Raw genomic sequence first — 20,000 nt, forward strand, 5'->3', positions numbered from 1 at the left:
CGTAATAGTCGTAAATAACAATTTTCGTCAAATGAAGTGGCTGGGACTCATTGCAACCAGTAAAAGATAGGCAATAGTACAGTGTTCCCCCACTACTCTCTGTGGATAGGGACCGAGCCCTGCTCAAAACTACAAAGCACTACTACTGTGAAAATGAAGCTCCTCACCTCAATTCACCGGAGTTCCTTGGCACCTATTTTGAGTCCTTAATCAAGCAAAGATACACGTTTTGTAATTTGGGAAGCTGCAGCACCCGCAAAAATAACACACCAGCAAAGGGGAAAGCATGCAAAGTTCACATAGGAAGGCCCAAGGCAAGATTCGAACCAGGGACCTCTTGACTGTGAGGCAGACAGTCTAACTTCTTAACCACTGTGATGCATTTGTTTTTTCTTAAAGACAACAACATTTCCCAATTGTTTGGGTGAAAATTGCAGGGATAATAATATACAGGCATAAGCGGGGAGATTGTTCAGTGAACGTGTCTAATTTGTTGCTCATCTCAATAAGAATTGTTCTACTTTGGTAGGAGGTCTGCAGAGGTCCATATCAGTCTTGGAGACAATGAAACCTCAACTAATGGTTTTAGATCATGTTTGGGTCAACAAAAATTACCTTCTGACCATGATGACACATGCAGTATATTAATAGAACAGCACTGCCGTGTTATGCTGTGAAGGCTTTCAGCGCCGATAGCTTGACACGCTGCAGACTTTATCTAAAAGCACAAGCATACTGTTGACAAACGATCTTCCACATGACAGCCATAAAAGTGTTGACAGGTAAACGGCAGGAAGTCCTGCCACCCGCCCAAACACACACATTTAACAAAGAGAAATGCAGTCCACATACATACCATAGGTTTGCTTTTGGAATTATATCCTCGATGTAACGTGTCGTATGCACGGCCAAGGCGTTCTCTTCAGGTTGTGTCACCTTGGATCCTCTCTCTCTCGAGCAAACACTTTTAATCAACATTTATGCACATACACACACACACGCACATACATGAACACGTCTAAAAACACACGCCCAGATAGCACAATTTGCTGCTCCACCCTTTAGGAAGTGCACAACTGGCTGGCATGTCTCAGGGCCCTCCCCTTCACCCTGAGACCAGCACAGCAGCTGGTTTCAGGGTGAAGAAGATTGGACAGTCCGGCCGATGCAGAACCGCCCACTTGTCATAGCCTGCGTGGAAAATGAATAAATAAAGCAAGTCGAGGGGGGAACCTTTGGGCTGGGCCTGTGCAGGGCTTTATCAATAGGGAGGTGGCAGTTCAATAGCAGACATGCAGGGAAGGTTTGTGTGTAAATAGATGTGAGAGAAGACACAGAACGAAAGAAAGAAGCAGAAGCTGCCGTGTATCTGGGTGTGACTGATAGACTCACTGCTCTGGAATCTAGACTACATAGCTGCTCAAACAGAGACCGAGTGTGTGCAGTTGGAAAGAAGAAAAAAGGAGGAGGCGGATCCTATCACATGATGTCCTCACCCAACCCAACCCAAACACAACATGGGGGTGAACAGAAAGATTCATTTAAAAATACAAAGTATGGACTCAGGACATAAACAGACATGTCCAGTTCAGACATGTTTCTTCTGGCCTTTACAGAACTTCAACGCATAAGCGAATAACCCCCCGAACCCACAGGAAAGTTCTGATCAGTAGCCAGTTATGTTGCATAAGAATGACCAGAAACGTTTGCACGGAAAGGCTCCCTCTGCTCTGCACGCTGCCTGCTTTGGAAAGTGAAATCCGTTTAGCGACTTGAACGTATTGAGAAGGGATTGCCACGGAGAGCAGCACCTCCCTGTGTCAAATAATACTCAGTGACAATCAAGTGAGCCCTCTTCCGTGTCGGCTTGCCATGTCTGTCATCACAGACTTTTGGGGCTATTTTCGCTCTTCACCATAAACACTCTAGTTTACACTGTTGTTATATATTCAGCAGGCTTTAAAAAGACATTGTCTTCATCTGTCAGTATGCGTGCACTAGTGTACGAAATAATTATAAATACTAGTCAACTTAGTTGTTTTTTTTTAATAGTAAACATCTTACAGTCTTTTGCCACTTTGTTCTTACCCATTCACCAAATAACATTTGGCCAGGGAATGAAGAATATTTCATTTTCAACTAGAATCACAAGGATACACCTCTTGTTAAATAAATGCCTCTGGTAGTATCAAAACTTTGTGAAGGCATTTTTGTCTTTCAATGGATCTGATCAGAATGCGCTTGGTACAGCGGTTGGCTGTGTGTGGTGCTTGGCACAGGCGCCTCACAGTTCTGAAGTCGGGGGTTCCAGTCCAGGCTCTGGCCTTCCTGTGTGGAGTTTGCATGTTTTCCCACATTCTAAAAACATACGTTAGGTTGAAGACTCTAAATTGTCCCTTGGTGTGAATGGTTGTTTATTTACAGTACATGTGCCCTGTGATTGGCTGGCAACCAGTCCAGGGGTTACCGGCCGCCTCGCGCTCAAAGTCAGCTAAGATGGACTCCAGCGACAATTATGAGGCCGTGGTGAAGACAATGGACGGCTGTGATGAAGAGAATGTGCAAGCGTACCTAATGTTGTGGCCAGTAAGTGTATGTGCACATTTTAAATTTTGTAGGTGAACACGCGGTTACATCTTGAACACAACACAAGAATAAACTTGCCTGACATTCATCTTGGAGATGATTAGAAAACTCAAAATTATAGCCTGGATTATAAAAGGAAAAATTTAGGGAAAAGCTTGCCTCTACATTCAACAGGCTCCCCCTAGTGTCTGAACTATTCGACTTTTATTCTGATGAACTAAAAAAAAAAATCCCCTTAAAAGGACAAAGAGTAAGATAGCCATGTCTGCGTCCTGGTAGAAATATCAGTTTTGGGATCTGAGTAGAGTAAATCTACTTGAACAGCTTCGCTCCACCAAATGAGACCACAGAGCCTCTCATTCTGCTTTTGACTGCGACAAAGAGCAAGCGTGACTCAGAAAGACAACACTGCATGCTCATACTGGATCCCAATGTCTTACTTGGTAACCTCTGACACCACTTATCTGTGTTGTCAACTAATGAACCAAAGCAGACCCTGGCCCCGCCCATCCAGAAGGTTTTTAGTCTCAGAGCCTGGTAACCATGCGTGCCAAAGGATTGAAATGATAGTTTAGATAATGTAGTCAAAACATCTCACAGAAGGCTGCCAAATTTTATTTTTGTGTTGGAACTTTTAAAAACAGCACACTAAAATGTCTTCTCCTGTAGAAGAAACCGGAATTGAGTCGATGGTGCGGAAACATTGAAAAAGTGACAAATGCAGCTTTTCTAATGACACCAGGCTTCAGTGACTCAAAATGGATGCCAAACAAAAACGACTAACTTTGGAACACAGCATTGCAACTTCCTGTTAGGAGGAGAACAAACTAAACATGAACAGGAAGTGAATATTTGCCGTGAGTGGGCATGCCTTCACATGCAAAGCAAAACACGGCACTAACAGCTGGCACAGCATCATGCAATATCATCATAGTCAAATTTTTTGGGCTTCCATTGTGACGAAAGCACATGTGCAAAGATTTAGTCTTTTAATTTTGGCTTTAGTTTTTCATTCATATGAAAACAAATCCAACAGAAACATGTTAAAAATAAGAATAAAAACAATGGTGGAAGCAGATTCTTATGTTGGTTCTATTATATTACATTAATTACATGTCAGGTTTCACAGGTTTCTTTGTTCATTGTAGACAAATTGCAGCAGCTTAGGGATTCATTTAGCCTCTGATATGAAGGAGTTGGTGTTTACGTGTTCATGGAGTCATTACAGCAGACTTTATGATCCTGATTCTGTGTGTGTACATTTTTAAGTCAACTCTTATATTCTGTTCCACTCTTGAATTTGTGTGGTGAGTTAGTGAAAGGATTATGTTACCCGAATAAAGAGTTGTTGGATGTTTATATTGTTGGATTTGTAGAATATATACAGACCCTTTCCAAAAAAATTGAATATCATGGAAAAGTTTCATTACTACCATAATTCCATTCAAAAATTTTAACTTTCATAGATTATCGATTCAGGGCCCAGAATTTAAACAATTACAATGACATTGTTGATTTTTACATAATTTGGGTTTCCAGCTCATAAAAAAAAATTGGAATACTGTGAGGCGGCATGGTGACCGACTGGTTAGCACATCTGCCTCACAGTTCTGAGGACCGGGGTTCAAATCCCAGCCCCGCCTGTGTGGAGTTTGCATGTTCTCCCCGTGCCGGCGTGGGTTTTCTCTGGGTACTCCGGTTTTCACCCACATCCCAAGAACACGCGTAGTAAGTTGAATGAAGACTAAATTGTCCGTAGGTGTGAATGTGAGTGTGAATGGTTGTTTGTTTATATATGCCCTGCGATGGGCTGGCGACCGGTTCAGGGTGTACCCCATCTCTTGCCCGAAGATAGCTGGGAGAGGCTCCAGCACGCCCGCGACCCCAGTTAGGATAAGCAGTTCAGAAAATGGATGGATGGATGAATACGGTCAAGAAATCAGCCCAAATTCTGCAGGCCGTAAATGTTTTAAACATCTACTAAACTCAAAGCACAGGTTTCCCCAGGTGTCATTAAATTGCTTCAGTTTAGTTCAATTGTCTCAGTTGGGTTCAATATGGGGAAGACTGCAGACTTGACAACTGGCCAGAAGACCATCATTGATACACTCCATAGGCTGGGTAAACCACAAAAGTTCATAGCTGAGGAGTCTGGCTGTTCACAGAGTGCTGTGTCCAAGCATATGAATTGAAAGTCTAGTGGAAGGACAAAATGTGGCAGAAGACGATGCACCGGCAAAAGAGATGACCGTGGGCTTCAGCGGATCATCAAACAGAAGATTCAAGAATCTAGCGGAGATTCAGAAAGAGTGGAATGAGGCGGGAGTCACCGCTTCAGAAACCACCCCATTCAAGCGCATCCGGGAGATGGGCTACAACTGTCGGCTTCCTCAGGTCAAGCCACTTCTGAGCCTGAGCCAATGTAGGAAGAGTCTCAACTGGGCCAAGGAAAAGAAGGACTGGACTGTTGGCCAATGGTCCAAGGTCCTCTTTTCAGATGAAAGTGAAGTGTTCTTTTCATTCGGGAATCAAGGTCCAAGGGTTTGGAACAAGACGGGTGTAGAACCGAACTCAAGCTGCTTGAGGTCCTGTGCGAAATATCCACACTCTGTCATGATGTGGGGTGGAATGTCCAGTGCAGGTGTTGGTGAACTCTGCTTTCTTAAATCCAGGCCACCGCAACAGCCTACCAGAATGTTTTAGAGGACTTCATGATTCCTTCTGCTGAGGATCTGTATGGAGATGCAGCTTTCATCTTCCAGCAGGACCTGGCCCCTGCCCATACCGCCAGACATACCAGACAATGATATGAAAATGATATGAAAGTGGCACTTGCCAAGGGGAAGCCGAGCATTCCTAAACTTCATTCTTTAAGGCAATCTCAACAATTACATTGATTTGCAGTAAATAGCCATTGAGTTAGGTGTGTACAACTATTGCATGGTTCATTTTGTGCACAAATAAAATATTGTCACATTTTATTTTTCCCATTATGAAGTGTTCAGTGAATGTGTGGATGAAACTTGTGGGGCTCAGTACCTCCAACAAGGTTAAGAACCACTTGATCATCCTCCATCAACTAGAAAGTAGTCATCTAAGTAACATACTGACAGAAGAAAAATATATGGTGCACTATAATGTTTCCACTTTGGTTAGAGGAATTTTATTTTCTCTTTTTGACATTTGAGTCACAATGAAATTATTCCCTCCTACCCCAGAATGAAAAGTGATAGGGTCCCACATGGCCTGCTAACATGCTGCCGGACAAACAAAACACAGACTGACAGGCAATCATTCACACTCACATTCACAGCTGAGAGCAACCGAAGGCTTCACAGAAAGGCCCACAGGAGAATGGAAGCTTTAATTCAGCAACGAAACATCTCCAGTTTCCATGTGTATCTATAACCTCCCGCTTTATAGGTGTCTTTTGCTCTGCCTGCTCTAAATTTAGCCCCATACACCCCCACCCGAGTTTGCTGCCCTTCACTTCAACTCACCCTCCAACTGTCAGTCTATCACCTTCTGGGAAGCGCACACAACTTTTAACGAGCTCAAGATATTAAGTTATAATGTGTCAGCCATTGTGAAAAGTAGCGCATGATCGAACACCGCTGTTGAAATGTCATCAACAACTTGTTTCACGTTCATGCGATTATGATTTATTGAAGTCTAAAACCAAGAATCTCAATGACTACAACACATTTCCAGTAAGCGAAGAGCTCCTGGATGGTCTTCATTTCCTCTGCTTAGATATCAAGACAAACAGCTGCCTCACGCCAAGCAAGGCAGATGCAAACAGACAGAGGAGGAGCAAAAAAATAAAAAAACAAAACAGGTAAGCCCTTCAGCCTGTGAACTTGATCTCAGATGACAGACGTGGCCTGCAAGCAATATTTGGATCTGTAGTCAAAGTGCGGTTGAATTCTGGCTGAGTCCTGTGTATTTATACACACCGACATTCAGTGCAAATCATAATCATTTACTCCATAAGAAAACATACAGCATTTGCACCAATTCGCTTTTGCATTACATAATGTTAAATTACACATAGATAGTTGTTAATCTCATCCATTCAGCAAAAAACTAACCTCAAACAAATTGAATTACAAACTTGTGTGGTCAGACCCCAATTGTGATTTCTGAACAGGTTATCTATTGTTGCAATAGTGATGGCAATTACTTATGAATTCAAAATTTGCAGTATGGGCTAAAACATCATTAAGCAACATGTAACAATGTTTTTCTTGTAACGTATCAATTTCCGCTGTATCGTGATGCAATTAGTATCAGGGGTAATGCAAGTAGGAGGAGTTAGTCGCTGATCCCACCCTTGGAGGTATAAGGTCATAAAAGAACATTAAAAAATTAAAAAAACATCTTGTCAACCTTTAATGGATCTGCGCCCTTCTTATCATCTTCGGACTTTGGTCTGATGCTCGTGCATGTGCCATCCAGCTGTGTTTTCCCAGTGACCGTTTCCCGTCCTTGCAATGAAAATGCTTCCGGGCCAGTGGGATTGGGAACTGAACCTCAGCACAACAACCTTCCAATGAAAGCGATGGCAGTCCCAGGATGCATTTAACCGGTCACACGTAAACAAACACAGCTCGGATAATAAAGTACTGACAGCAGAATAGCCAAAGCGGATCTGTTATATAATCCCAACACACTCGTGCAAATCCGTGTTCTAAAAGTCAACCGCGCTACGGTTACGCGTCACACACAGAAGAAAAAGAACATTTAAGCTTAAGACCGGCAAGACACCCATTCAGATTGCTAAATCGCAGCACATTATCACATGAGAATGCTATTTGGGCGAGACGCTAAAACTCTCCAAGGACTCAAAGCCTTTTCCTCAGTATCGACAATCTGTGTAAAAGGGAACCAAACACAACACACACCTGCTTGTGTGCCTTTAGCAAATGGAAGCAAACAGCGAAGGCCTTATTCCAGGATTGATTTAATATCTGACTGCTTGAAAAGGCACATATTGAGCTTGAAGGGCTGACCAGGAGCTCCACATTCCGCAAGCAGGGAGTGAGGTCGGTCTTGGACCGGTGCCAGCTGTTTTCTTCCGTGAGAGAGCGCAGTAAGACAACACACTGCAAGGCGACCTTTGTGCCTTTCTCTTTGCAGGCTGATTTACAGCAACAAAACAAAACACACGTGGATACTTTCAGTAGGTTGCGAGGGACATTTCATGGCACAAGCACTCGCGCACATCGACACACATTAACACACACCTGGTCCTCCACGGCAACACCCTGCAGGGTCGGGGTCTCACGGGGGCCTCGGATCCAGCTCAGTATCTGGCCCATGTTGGCTGATGGTGCCTCTGTGTGTGTGTATGCGCGTGAATGTTTGTCTGTCAGTCGCTGGCGTGTCTCTTGGCTCGCAGCATGTTTCCAACACGCAGGGAGGGAAAGAGGGAGGGGTCTGCGAGGAAGCGGGGCGTGGTGGAACGAGGTCGGCGGGTAGGAGGGGAGGCTCGCATGTGCAAGAGGCTGAGCTTTAACTCACTGGGATTAAAAGTGAAGTGAGCCAACATACATTTATCTGATGCACACACACACTCGTGCACATTATATGCTTGCCTCCATGAACATGGATGTGCATATGATATAACTATTTTTTTAAACAACTTCTCAAACACTGTGATAGCTTTCCAAGACGATTATAAAGTGGCACGCACACACCCATTTGTATGATAATATCCATGACTTGAGCAAACACACACAGGTCACGCAACTAACTATTATAAAACTGACAACAATAATGGGAGGCGGTAGATTTTAATTCCACCTGCATAGTTCACACTGACACAAACTAAATTTACTCTGTAGACTAGGCTAACTTGGCCAAACTAAAGCTTAAGGTCAAGAGTCAAGTTTCTCTACTCTTTTTTTTTTTATTTCGTTATTCAGTAAAAAGTGAAATAAGTCTATAGAAACTACCTTTAAAGTGGGAATTCACTAAATTGAATGATGTCAAACATCACACACTCTTCTGTTATTTTGACTTTCAACTTTTACACAAAACTGTCCCTTTTTTTACCACAATATTATTCCATTAAAAGGAGAACTTCAAAAACTGAAAGTTATTCAGTTCGCCTATTATAATAGTTTAAATGCCATAATCAAAATGAAGTAACCTAAGTGAAGCGCGTACACTGAAAGAGAGGGCTTCATACGTAGCTTGTCAAACCTACTTTTTTAACAACCGATACTCATGCAAACAGAGAGGGAGAAAAACAGAAGGAATTTTAACTTGTCACCTCAACATACTGTGAGTGCAAAGTCTGCATTTTTATCTGCGTTCTGCGCATGGTGTGCCTCTTCGGGTCGTATTTGAGTGGAGTGTGCACACAATACAGCTTTTGCGTGAGTCACTGAGATAGAATCCGTATGCCTGTCTGCACAATTAATGCCTTTAAAACTCGCTACTCCTGTTTGAACAGACAAGATCAACTGGTCACTTAAGCCTCAAGTCCAGGGCCCGCTTACCATATATAGCATAATGGTTCATGGGTGTCATTGCACCCTGTGATCTATTTGTAGCTGGAACACTAGGTATAGGGTATCCACAACTCTGCTGGAAGACTTTGGTGTGTACATTGTCAACGACTATTCAGACACAAAATAATCCAATAAAAATGTTCATAGAATTAGACACAGTACAGTGGACCCCCACATACTTCGGCACCTGCAGATTCACCTGTCCAAAGATTGTTTTTCTTTTTTCCCCCGTAATTTATTCCAATTTTTTTTCTTTTTTTCTTTTTTCTTTGTGAATTTTTCTTTTTTGCGGGGAACCCACCCCCCAAATGCTTATTTGCAGTGTATCTATCCCCACTTATTCAAGGGTTTTGGGACTATATATATATATATATATATATATATATATATATATATATATATATATATATATATATATATATATATATATATATATATATATATATATATATATATATAACATTTATCCCAAAAGTTCCTATAAATCAATCAATCATATATATATTATTTTTTTTTTATCTGCGTTCTGCGCATGGTGTGCCTCTTCTTTATATATATATATATATATATATATATATATATATATATAATTTATATTTATATTATCTACAGATTTTTGCTACCAGGGTTCTGGCCTGGTCCCTATCTCCTACAAATAACCGGAGTGCACTGTAAACTGAATCTATTCCTTGAAAATTACAGTATATTGATTCAGCTAGTGTGTGCGTGTGTGTGTGTGTGTGTGTGTGTGTGCTAGTGCATGTTCACTCGTGTTATTAAAAAATCTAAATCATGTAGAGAACATGACATTACATGTTATGTCACAACCCATTTGTCTTTCTCTTTAGACACAGAGAGCATGACACACGCTCTGCCATGCAGACGCTATCGGCCCAACCAGCCCAGCCCGTCAAACTAGCTGATGCGCCATGGGAGACAATATGAATGCTGCAGTTAGTCTCTGTTGTCAACTCTGATGATAAGTCTCCAGACAAGAAAATGTAAAGGAGATCAGCGTTCCAGGAGAAGATCAAATTTGATGCATTGTTGGCATTGCAGATATTGGCGTAAAAGTGTGTCGTGTGTAACAGGACTCACTCGGTGGTGCAGTTATTCTTTACAGGCTGCTGTCTTCAGCATATCAAGAGCCTCAGTCATCACTATGTCTTGCATTGTTTGCAGCACTTAGCCAACATTCATTTCATCATTAAAAACACATAGTTTGTGAGAGCTGCCGCCTAAGCGCAAAAGCTACAAAGAAAAAGGTATGAAGGCAGTCGCCTCTTAAAACAGGATATACAGCAATAAACCTTAGATAAGTAAATGTGCCTGATTAGTTGATGGATATAGTTACAGTGGAAATGAAAATGTTGTACAGATTATAGGGAACATTATTGGTGGAAAAAAAGTTTTGAAATTATTTATTTTGGTCAGTTTTTTTAATAATCACAAATAACCTGGCATTTGACCAGGGGTGTCTAGGCAACCAGTTCACCAAGAAAATAAGCCATATCCTCTTTTTTTTCATAATGAATCTTGTTTACTGTAAAGAATTAATAATAATAATAATAATTTATCATCCCGCATTTGAAACGATAAAGAAATGAACTAAATTTATGGGCCAGGAAAAAGTCAGGACAAGGATAAGACCCATTTGTTTTAGCCATGTATGCATTTAAAAATTTAACACTTATGAAAATTGCAAACATTTCCTTTGATGATTCCTATACTGGCCGCATCAAACCCAAACACAACTAAAAGTTGAAAGTAGAACAAAATAATTGTGCTTAGTTCTGATTGAAACTGTCACAATGTCAGCGAGATTAGTTAAACAAGGTTTGTGCTTCATGCTTAATGTGCTAAAGAGATAACAGTGTATTTTTAACACCACATAGCGGGAACTGTGTAAGCTTATTCTACACCTCTAAATGAAGAGACGCATCAGACATAACATGACTCAGCTCTGCAGAAGCAATTCACGCATGCAGCTTTAAGAAGCATTTTTTGTCAACACAACTCAGCTGAAGAAATATCAACAACTCCCTGTCACTCTCTGAAGGTGGGTGTGTCATTCCCAAACTGTACATTGGGTTTTTGTGATGTCTGCGTAGTTCTGGGTGTTACAATAATAAATGACTCGTGACTTCAGTCAGAGAAGTTGCACATGTTTAGTTTGCGACATCTGACATCAGTATTATTATTCACAGACCAAACTGGGTATTGTGTCAGAAGCTGAAATATGTGATGAGCTTAATGCACTTCAGAGTCAGTACAATGCATGATGTATACTAAGTAAAGGGGTAACACTGAACAAAGAAGCCAAAAACCTCACATCTGCTATTCTACCCTTTTGCACCACTCGACTCAAGACGACATACGCGCCTGTTATTGGAGAAAGTAGCATTTATTAGCGTGACCTTAAGCGTGAGTGCTTTCAGCAGCAGAGGGAGGCAAACAGATTGAACAACATCCACTCTCACCAGCACTCATTGTGTCATTTGGGCCTTTCTGACCTTAGAAAGATGGATGAACTGATAAAGGGTGGAGGGACGAAAGGATGAACAGGTAGAAAGCAAGTAAATAGTATTTGATAAACTTGTTTTATAGATATCAATACAGATTACCCCACCCCCCCCCCCTTCCCACTATGTCACGGTCAATCGTTAACGCCCCTGCTAATCAAGGATTCTTAAGCGATCTGGTTTTTAAGGGGATTTTAGATACATACAGCGCAAATTTAGGGTGGCAGGCCCTCATTGTCACACAACATGAGGTCAACAGGGAGAGATACACCACAATAATAAGCAAGAAGAAGACGCCGCTCCTTCACTGAAGTAAAAGTACTGATACTACTAAAAACTATTCTGGTAAAAATAAAAGTACTGAAGCCACTCCCTATTTTAAGTAAAAGTACTCACTTATAAATGTACTTAAGTTTTTTTGTTTAAATAAATACATAATAAAAATAAAAAATAAAAAAGTAAATTGGTATTTTCCAGCCCAATATTAAAATACATATAGGGAGATTTTTGTATCGCTCTAGATGACTGGCCTGCTTTCTCTGGGGTCAACAATGGACAAAACAAAAATAAAACATGTAGGGATGAATAAAAAGATGAGCATTTATTTGTATTATTGAAATAAAGTTATCCATCCATCCGTTTTCTCTCCCACTTCTCCTCACGAGGGTCGCAGGCGTGCTGGAGCCTATTCCAGCTATCATCGGGCAGGAGGCGGGGTACACCCTGAACTGGTCGCCAGCCAATCGCAGGGCACATAGAAACAAACAACCCATTCGCACTCACATTCACACCTACGGGCAATTTAGAGTCTTCAATTAAGCTACCATGCATGTTTTGGGGATGTGGGAGGAAACCGGAGTGCCTGGAGAAAACCCACGCAGGCAAGGGGAGAACGTGCAAACTCCACACAGGTGGGGCCGGGATTTGAACCCCGGGTCTTCAGAACTGTGAGGGAGATGCTCTAACCAGTCGTCCACCGTACGAAATAAAGTTATTTCCAACATAACTAGTTAAAAAATTGTAAAAAAGCTAGGTTTGCTTCAACCACATTTATTTGCCCACTGAAATAAATGTTTGAAATAGTATGTTAATGCTCAAATGTGACATAAATTACTGCCAGCGAGCCAGACTTTTAACAAGCTAGTTTAAAATTTTATTTATTTATTTATTTATTTTAAATGTCATGGTACACCCAAAGCATTGCAGGCCCTCTATTAATATACTCGTAACAATAATCTTATAATGCATGTAAGATAAATAACTGGATGTGGTGGTGACAATGTTCCCTTTAAAGGCAATGTATGAAAATAAACCATAACTTGCTAATTTTCCACCAATTTTCATGAAGTTTACTTTTTTGTCAACATCAAAGCATTTTCTATTAATACAGAGCATGTGAAAAAACAGCCAAAAATTATTCTTACCTATGAATGTGAAAGGTTCTTCCCAGCAAATATGAGGTCTTGCTTTCCATGAAAAAAACTAACATTTATCTGTACAATGAACAACCATTTGGATCCTACCAAAGGAGAACAATAAAGGAACACAAATAAATATATTCCCAAAAAACACTGAAATATCAAGTGATTTTTAAACACACATCCAAAACCTTAACAGTTCACTTTTAAAAATACAAAGAAAGAACACAAATAATTTACAAGTAAACTAAACAGGCATACACATTTCAGGACTACAAATTGTATTTGTAGTCCTGGGGGGGGGAAGGCAAAGTCTATTTTAAAAAATGCCATGTCGTCGCTAACCTTAAAAGGTTTTTTAAAATATAAGGAGTAGAAAGGACAGATATTTGTGTTAAAAAGTAAGGAGTAGAAATAAAAGGTCGCCAGAAAAATAAATACTCAAGTAAAGTACAGATACCTAAAAAAATAAATAAAAAAATAAAATAAAAAAATAAAAAAAATAAAAATCTACTTAAATACAGTAACGAAGTACTTGGACTTTGTTACTTGACACCTCTGGGTTTGCAAATCCTTTTCAACCAATATTCTACTGAATACACTAAAGAGACAAGATATTTCATGTTCAAACTGATGAAAGTTATTGTTTTGGGGAAAATATTATCTCATTTTGATGTCTGCAAAATGCTCCCAAAAACTGGGACAGGGGCAAAAAAAAAAAAAAAGACTGGGAAACCTGCTTAATAAATGTGCTTAAAGGCATTTAAATGAAGTCGTGTTAGAGTTTTTATTATTTCAACTTTTGACACCAATATATTCCTTTTTACCGCAAAACGAATATCAACTCCAATTATCGGTTATCGGCCTATAAAAAAAATAAATAAAAAAACAACATATCGGCGTATCGCTACCCCAGACCGTTGAGCCACTGAAGTTGTAAATAAGTATGAATGAGAAAGATTTCCACCTACAAAGCTTCAACAAATAGTGTACTCAGTTCCCAAATGCTTATTGAGTGTTGTTAAAAGGAAAGGTGATGTAAAACAGTGGTAAACATGGCTTTGTCCCAGCTTTTACGGAAGGTGTCGCAGGCATCAAACTCAAAATGAGTGAATACTTGCAAAAGAACAATCAAATTTGTCAGTTTGAACATGAAATATCTTGTCTTTGTACTGTATTCAATTGAATATAGATTGAAAAGGATTTGCAAGTAATTGTATTCTGTTTTTATGTACATTTTACACAACGTCCCAACTTCATTGGAATTGGGGTTTGTAATAATTGATTAATCGGTCGATTTCTTTTTCTTTTTTCGATTAATCGGATTAAAAAAAATAACGTTCCATCCCTTAATCCAAAAACAGGATGTTATTTTCAATTGAAAGTGCCCAAACATAAATTGATTTTGATTCAGTTACTGGTTTGGCCTGTAACATGTCAGAAATATTTTTTTTATCATTGTTTTCCAAAGTTAAAGCTGACTGACGATTGCAAACAATCAGTCTGCTTTCATGGTGGACTTACTGTTGAGAAGCTGCAATTGGACGATTTGGACAATTTTAGGTTAAAGAAGGTCTCTAAACGATGAATCGATTATCCAAATATTTGTTGATTAATTAAATAATGAGTTGTCAACGCATCCCTTAATTGTTGTGCCGACAGCTTAGGACAGCACTATAGCCTGGTTAGCACTAGCCTGGTTAGTGCTGTCCTAACTAAGCCTTGTTGCATGAAGTGGTGAAGCCCGCTCGAATGAGAGATGAAAACGTCTTCTAAGACATCCAGAAGCAGTTCGGTTGCCAATGATTCGATTCCCTGAGAATGGAATGACCTGGATGAATGAGAATATTCACATGTATGTTTTTGTGACACTTTGTCTACAAAATATCCACTTTCACTTCCATTGCTAAAAAATGTTCACTTGGGGGTGTACAATTGAAACTCAGCAAGTTTAGGCAAAAATTCCATCAGTCCAAAAATATCCTTGCGCGTTATTGTTTGGCAACAGACTGTGAGGGAGTGGATTCAGGGGAAACTCGACAGGATCCTGTTTTTTTTTAACCTTATTTTTTTTCCCCCTTGGTTCGTCATTTTATCTCAGACAAATAATGGATTTCACAGATTCACTCGCCGACTAAACCAAAGTTAAGCTTATGTTATTTTTTGAGTTGATACAGGCCGAGCCAAAAGTTTACACTTTACAACACCTCTCTCTAGAAAGGCCTTCGTAAAGAAAACAGTACTTGGCATGCAAGTGAAAGAATTCTCCCAAATCTGAAAAGTTTCACTGAGATGTCAGCCACCCGATTCAACATTCAGACTGGTTTTGGTGGTTAACAGTTGTAGAAAGCCAACAAGTGAACAAAGTGTGTTACTGTCAAACTTGTAAAGCAAGCAAGTGGACTCAAAAGTACTTACAACAAAGTTGTAGTAGGCTGCATACGCCATGAGGGGAGAGGAGGCGAAACACTCGACTCGAATTAAACAGCACTGGAACTCACTCCTCGGTTGACTTTTCTTTCTTACACTACACTAACTTTCCCATGCCACTCCACGTGCATGTGCCACTCCCAGCTCACTGTGGGCAAATTAACACACAAAGCTGTCTGTGCTGTTTCCTCACTGCCCAACTCACATCGAATTCATTCTTTTCCGCTCCCAGTAAACAATAGTCTTGTCCTGACTTGTGTGTGTGTGTGTGTGTGTGTGTGTGCGCGCTTTATGCACCACCCCTCATTTTCATCACCACACACTGCACTGTACCTCCAAAGAAGTGGGCTGCACATCTTGACAAGATGACACCGCATGCATGCATGCATGAACAATGCTGCTGCAATTGTGCAACGCATCAGATGTCTGTTTTCCACACAAAATGACGCTTTTGTCACCTTGACGTCAGCAAGCATCAAAAGACAATGAAAACAACACAACAGAGCACGTTGAATGTGATCACTAAACACAACCACGCAATACAACACACACACACATGAAGAAGGGACAGATTTACATCTTCCTCCATCGTCAGGGCGGGGACCTTTTTTAGGTTAAGGGTTTTAGGCGGTCCCTGAGGACGACACGTCTTCGACTTTTTTCGACATCATCGCATCTTTACTCACCTCCATTGTGGCTGTTGCGTGTTTGTGATGGTCGTGGTTTCTCCTCTTGTGCGGCATCTTGACGACAACTGGGACCGGATCAACGGTTTTCACGCGCTCAAAGTCTTTCAAAAGTCCCCTTGAAGCCGAAAAAAAATAAATTAAAAAAAGGTTGCCCCTCCCCGCTGGCACCGCTTTTGTCAGGCTTGAAGATGGTTTCAAGATGTTTTACCACATGCACAATGTTGCTGAGTTTGTGTGTTACTATGTTGGCCTACTTGTGTGTTATTAGACGACGTATATCGTTTTTTTTTCATTCTGTTTCAAACAGCTTCCTCCTTCAGAGGGGGAAAGTAACAACGTCAATGTTATTGGACACACCCACAACTTTCTTCCTTTCTGTCTTTCTTTCTTCCAATCCACTGTATTAAACTATGCACAGCAGACACGTGAAACTGTTCATAACATCTTAAGATATTGCTGTTTCAAATCCACTGTCATCATCTGTGAAGCAACAACAATGCGTCTTTTATTCACGTGACAAACTGTCTTTGTGTGCGTGTACAATTAGGTGAATGGTGAATGGTATGTCAATGTCCTTTTTAAACCTCGCCAGCAAAGTATTTAAAAGAACACGCCCCAAACCAATGGTCGGGTGAGTCATCGTTTACGTAATCATGTTTCCACTGGGCGTTATTAGATTTCCCACGTAGTTTCTAGGCAGGACACGCCCTGCTCCAATATTACTGGCTCCAGGACGCGAGCGCTGCACTATGATTGGCTATTGTATCAGGAGCCAATCATGTTGCAGTGGGGCGTGTCCTGTCTAGTAATGCGTCCACTGGTGACTGTGCAGTATAAATATATTCAATGCAGCCCTCTAGTGGGGGTAAAAAAAAAACACAGTTTAACTCTAAATAGGTGATTGACTTTTCGTGTTTGGTATTAGATTTGATTATTATCAGTCTTTGCGGTGACGTGACACAACCAACAACCAATAGATGAGTGCTAACAAAATCGGAAAGAGGAAACTTTGCAAACAAAGGGGCTGGGCTTCAATCTCAGTCTGAGACTAAAATCTCTACAACTCGTCTTTAGATGTGAGCAGGTGTGAGATGATAGTCTTTCCAAATCTTTTCTAAGTCTTCTGATGTAAAGGGAGCAATGAAGACCTTCTCCTTTTTTTCGAAAGGTGTACAAATGTGATTGATTTTAGTTTAGGATGTTTTTTTTTTTTTTTTTTTTTGTGTAAAGTTGTTGTTGCGTTTTAAATGATTACTATCATTGTTATTATTGCATTACTCATCGTCGTCGTCGTCATCATCGTCATCGTCTTCTTCATCTTCATCATCTTGTTGTTAGTATGTAGTCAAAATAAAACATAAAAAACATACTTATGTGAGTTGTACTCTGGCTCACATTTATATGCTTTGCTCCTTTTCCCCTCCACGGCATATTCACAGTGCTTAACAAATGTATTCAACCAGCACCTAATATCAGCTGCCCTAAATTTTCAGTATTGGTAATTACTAAAATACTTTCCCTTTATTTACTTTCTATGGTGCTTGTCATCATTAGGGTTGCTGGTGAGCTGGAGCCCAACTCAGCTGACTTAGCCAAGACACCCTGGACTGGTCACCAGCCAATCACAAGGCACGCATAGACAAACACACCTTTGGACAATTTTAAGTTTTCAGTTAACTTAAGATGCATCTTTTCAGAACGCGGGAGGAAACTGGAGTACAGGAAACCCATGGTACGTTTGTCTAATCACTGCGTCTCCTCCACTGGTCTCCCTCAGGGCTGTGCCTTCTCCTCCTTGCTGTACATTCTTTATGCAGATGACTGTAGAAGCATGTGCAGTACAAGAACAGGCACATTATCACATTTGCAGATGACACACTGATTGTCACTCTACTCAACAAAAACGGATCTCAGCATTTCAGCGCAGTTGGGGATGATTTTGTTCAACGGTGTGACGATTCTTCCCTTTTACTAAATACCTCAAAAGCAATAGACATGATCATGGATTTCAGGAAGAATCCAACTTCCTCACCCCCACCGACTTACCATATATCAAAGGAAACCACATCCAATTCGCTGATCAATATCCTGTTTGGGAACACAATAGTTGACAGCATGTTGTAACTGGAGGCAAGCTCTGAGACTGTCTGCAGGAAGGAACAGCAACTTCTACTTGCCCAGAAGATGCAAAGCATGGTTATCTCATCAGTGCCCCACATGCTCTTCCGATGACTATTGAATAGCCGGTGCTCAGGAAAGCCAAAGCCTTACGGGACAGGAAAAAACATCCTGTTCACCATTGTTGGGAGGTCTTTCCCTCAAGCCAGAGACTTAAAGTCCCCTCATATTGGACAAATAGGACCAGAGACTTGTTTGTCCGCAGAGCAATAAAATTGCCAAATTCCACCGAAAACTACAATCGGCGCATCAACAAGGGGTATCCAAACTTTTGCTACCAAGGACTGCAAACAGAAAATTTGAAGGAGGCAACGGCCACTTCGACATCTTTGATTTATTTAACACACCAAAGCAATTCATTAATATAGGTATAGCTATCCTAAACTGTAATGTATTGACTTTTGCATATGGTGTATATTTGAAAATAAAATAAGTATTGCAGCACGATGCAGGCTAACGACACGGCCCGTGTCATATAGTTATTTTAGTCTATGCTGTGGCCCGCTAAAAATACATGCTGGGCTGCAAATGTGCCCCGGATCGTAGTTTGGAGAACCCTCCATTAGCTTGTGAGACTGTTTTTTTTTTTTATCCGTTAAATGTCTGTCTTTTCCTTTTCGTAAATTGTTTTGACTGGTTTACATTGTCTGTACTGTTTTTAAACTGTCTTGGTGTCCTTTTATGTTGTCTGCAAGGCAAATTCCCATTTGCTGCAATGAAGTATAAACGGGCACGGGCACATCATGCAAATTTCACACAGGAAGCCCAACAACCAATCTCAATGTCAGCGTTCATGTGTTATCTCCCAGCATTGCACAGAAACTTGTGGCGGGAACGTGAAGACTCCACACAGGAAGGCCACAACCCAAACAAACTGTGAGGAAGACATGCCTACAAAAAAAAAAAGCCCCAAAAAGCTTTTATTTTATTAGCCTAAAAGGAACATAATAAAACCGTGCAAGGTGCAGGAAGTATGCGTTAAGTCTTCCCTCATATTCACCACATTTCATTTATTTTGAGTGCATTGCAGTTCACAGATTCGACTCCTCCTGAGTCCTTGCAGGTTCTTGTGCGTCATCCGCGAGCTGTAAGTGCGCCTTGCACTCTGTCTCAGAGCTGGAAAAATAATGAGTGGACTAAATGCAGTCACTCCTGTGACCTCGTCGGATCTTTTTGTTCCGTGAGTGGTCGGGGGAAGCCGCATGAACGTGTGCGCGCAAATGCACACACACGCACGCACACTTATCAGATAGAAAGAAGAGGCCACAATCGATGAGGGAGACAGCTCAGTGAGGAGACCACATACTGCTGCAAATGCCAGTGCCCATCTTGTTGTTTTCTGTGGCTTCTTGACTGTGTTTGTGTGTGTGTGTGTGTGCGTGCGTGCGCGTGTACTGCCTCCTCTCAAAGCAAACAGTTGTTGCTAGGTAAAGGTGGATTACACTGCTGACCGGGAGCCAAGCTGTTTGCTCACGACCAGATGACCAAAGCTAATCAGTCAGTATGAGTGTTCACACGTCCAATTCACAGTGATTGAGAAGCTCCCTCTGTTGGAACCACATCTTCCGCCTTTGTCTTGTTTTGTACAGGTCAATTAGAACAAGAGTCCTTTTTGTGTAACAGTGTCCTTGTCAGCCATGTTTGTTTGTGCTCATCTTG

General features: G+C 40.9%; 1 protein-coding gene across 16 annotated transcripts in view; it reads right to left on the reverse strand.

Annotated features, from left to right (window-relative positions):
* cast (calpastatin) overlaps positions 1-16,433 on the reverse strand; it is a 41,580-nt gene extending 25,147 nt beyond the window's left edge. For 6 of the 16 annotated variants that reach the window (XM_061688197.1, XM_061688191.1, XM_061688185.1 and 3 more), the window contains exon 1: positions 7,833-8,015. In XM_061688197.1, the coding sequence (XP_061544181.1) occupies positions 7,833-7,907 (75 nt within the window). In that variant the 5' untranslated portion in view covers positions 7,908-8,015. Of the gene's footprint in view, positions 1-856; positions 1,087-7,490; positions 7,727-7,832; positions 8,018-15,462; positions 15,729-16,160 lie in introns of those variants that run through there. The other 10 variants (XM_061688193.1, XM_061688186.1, XM_061688196.1 and 7 more) reach the window with 8 other exon arrangements.
* Between the last annotated feature and the right edge of the window lie 3,567 nt (positions 16,434-20,000).

This window comes from Phycodurus eques, chromosome 10, assembly GCF_024500275.1.
Source record: "Phycodurus eques isolate BA_2022a chromosome 10, UOR_Pequ_1.1, whole genome shotgun sequence".
In the NCBI taxonomy this organism is placed as follows: Eukaryota; Metazoa; Chordata; class Actinopteri; order Syngnathiformes; family Syngnathidae; genus Phycodurus; species Phycodurus eques.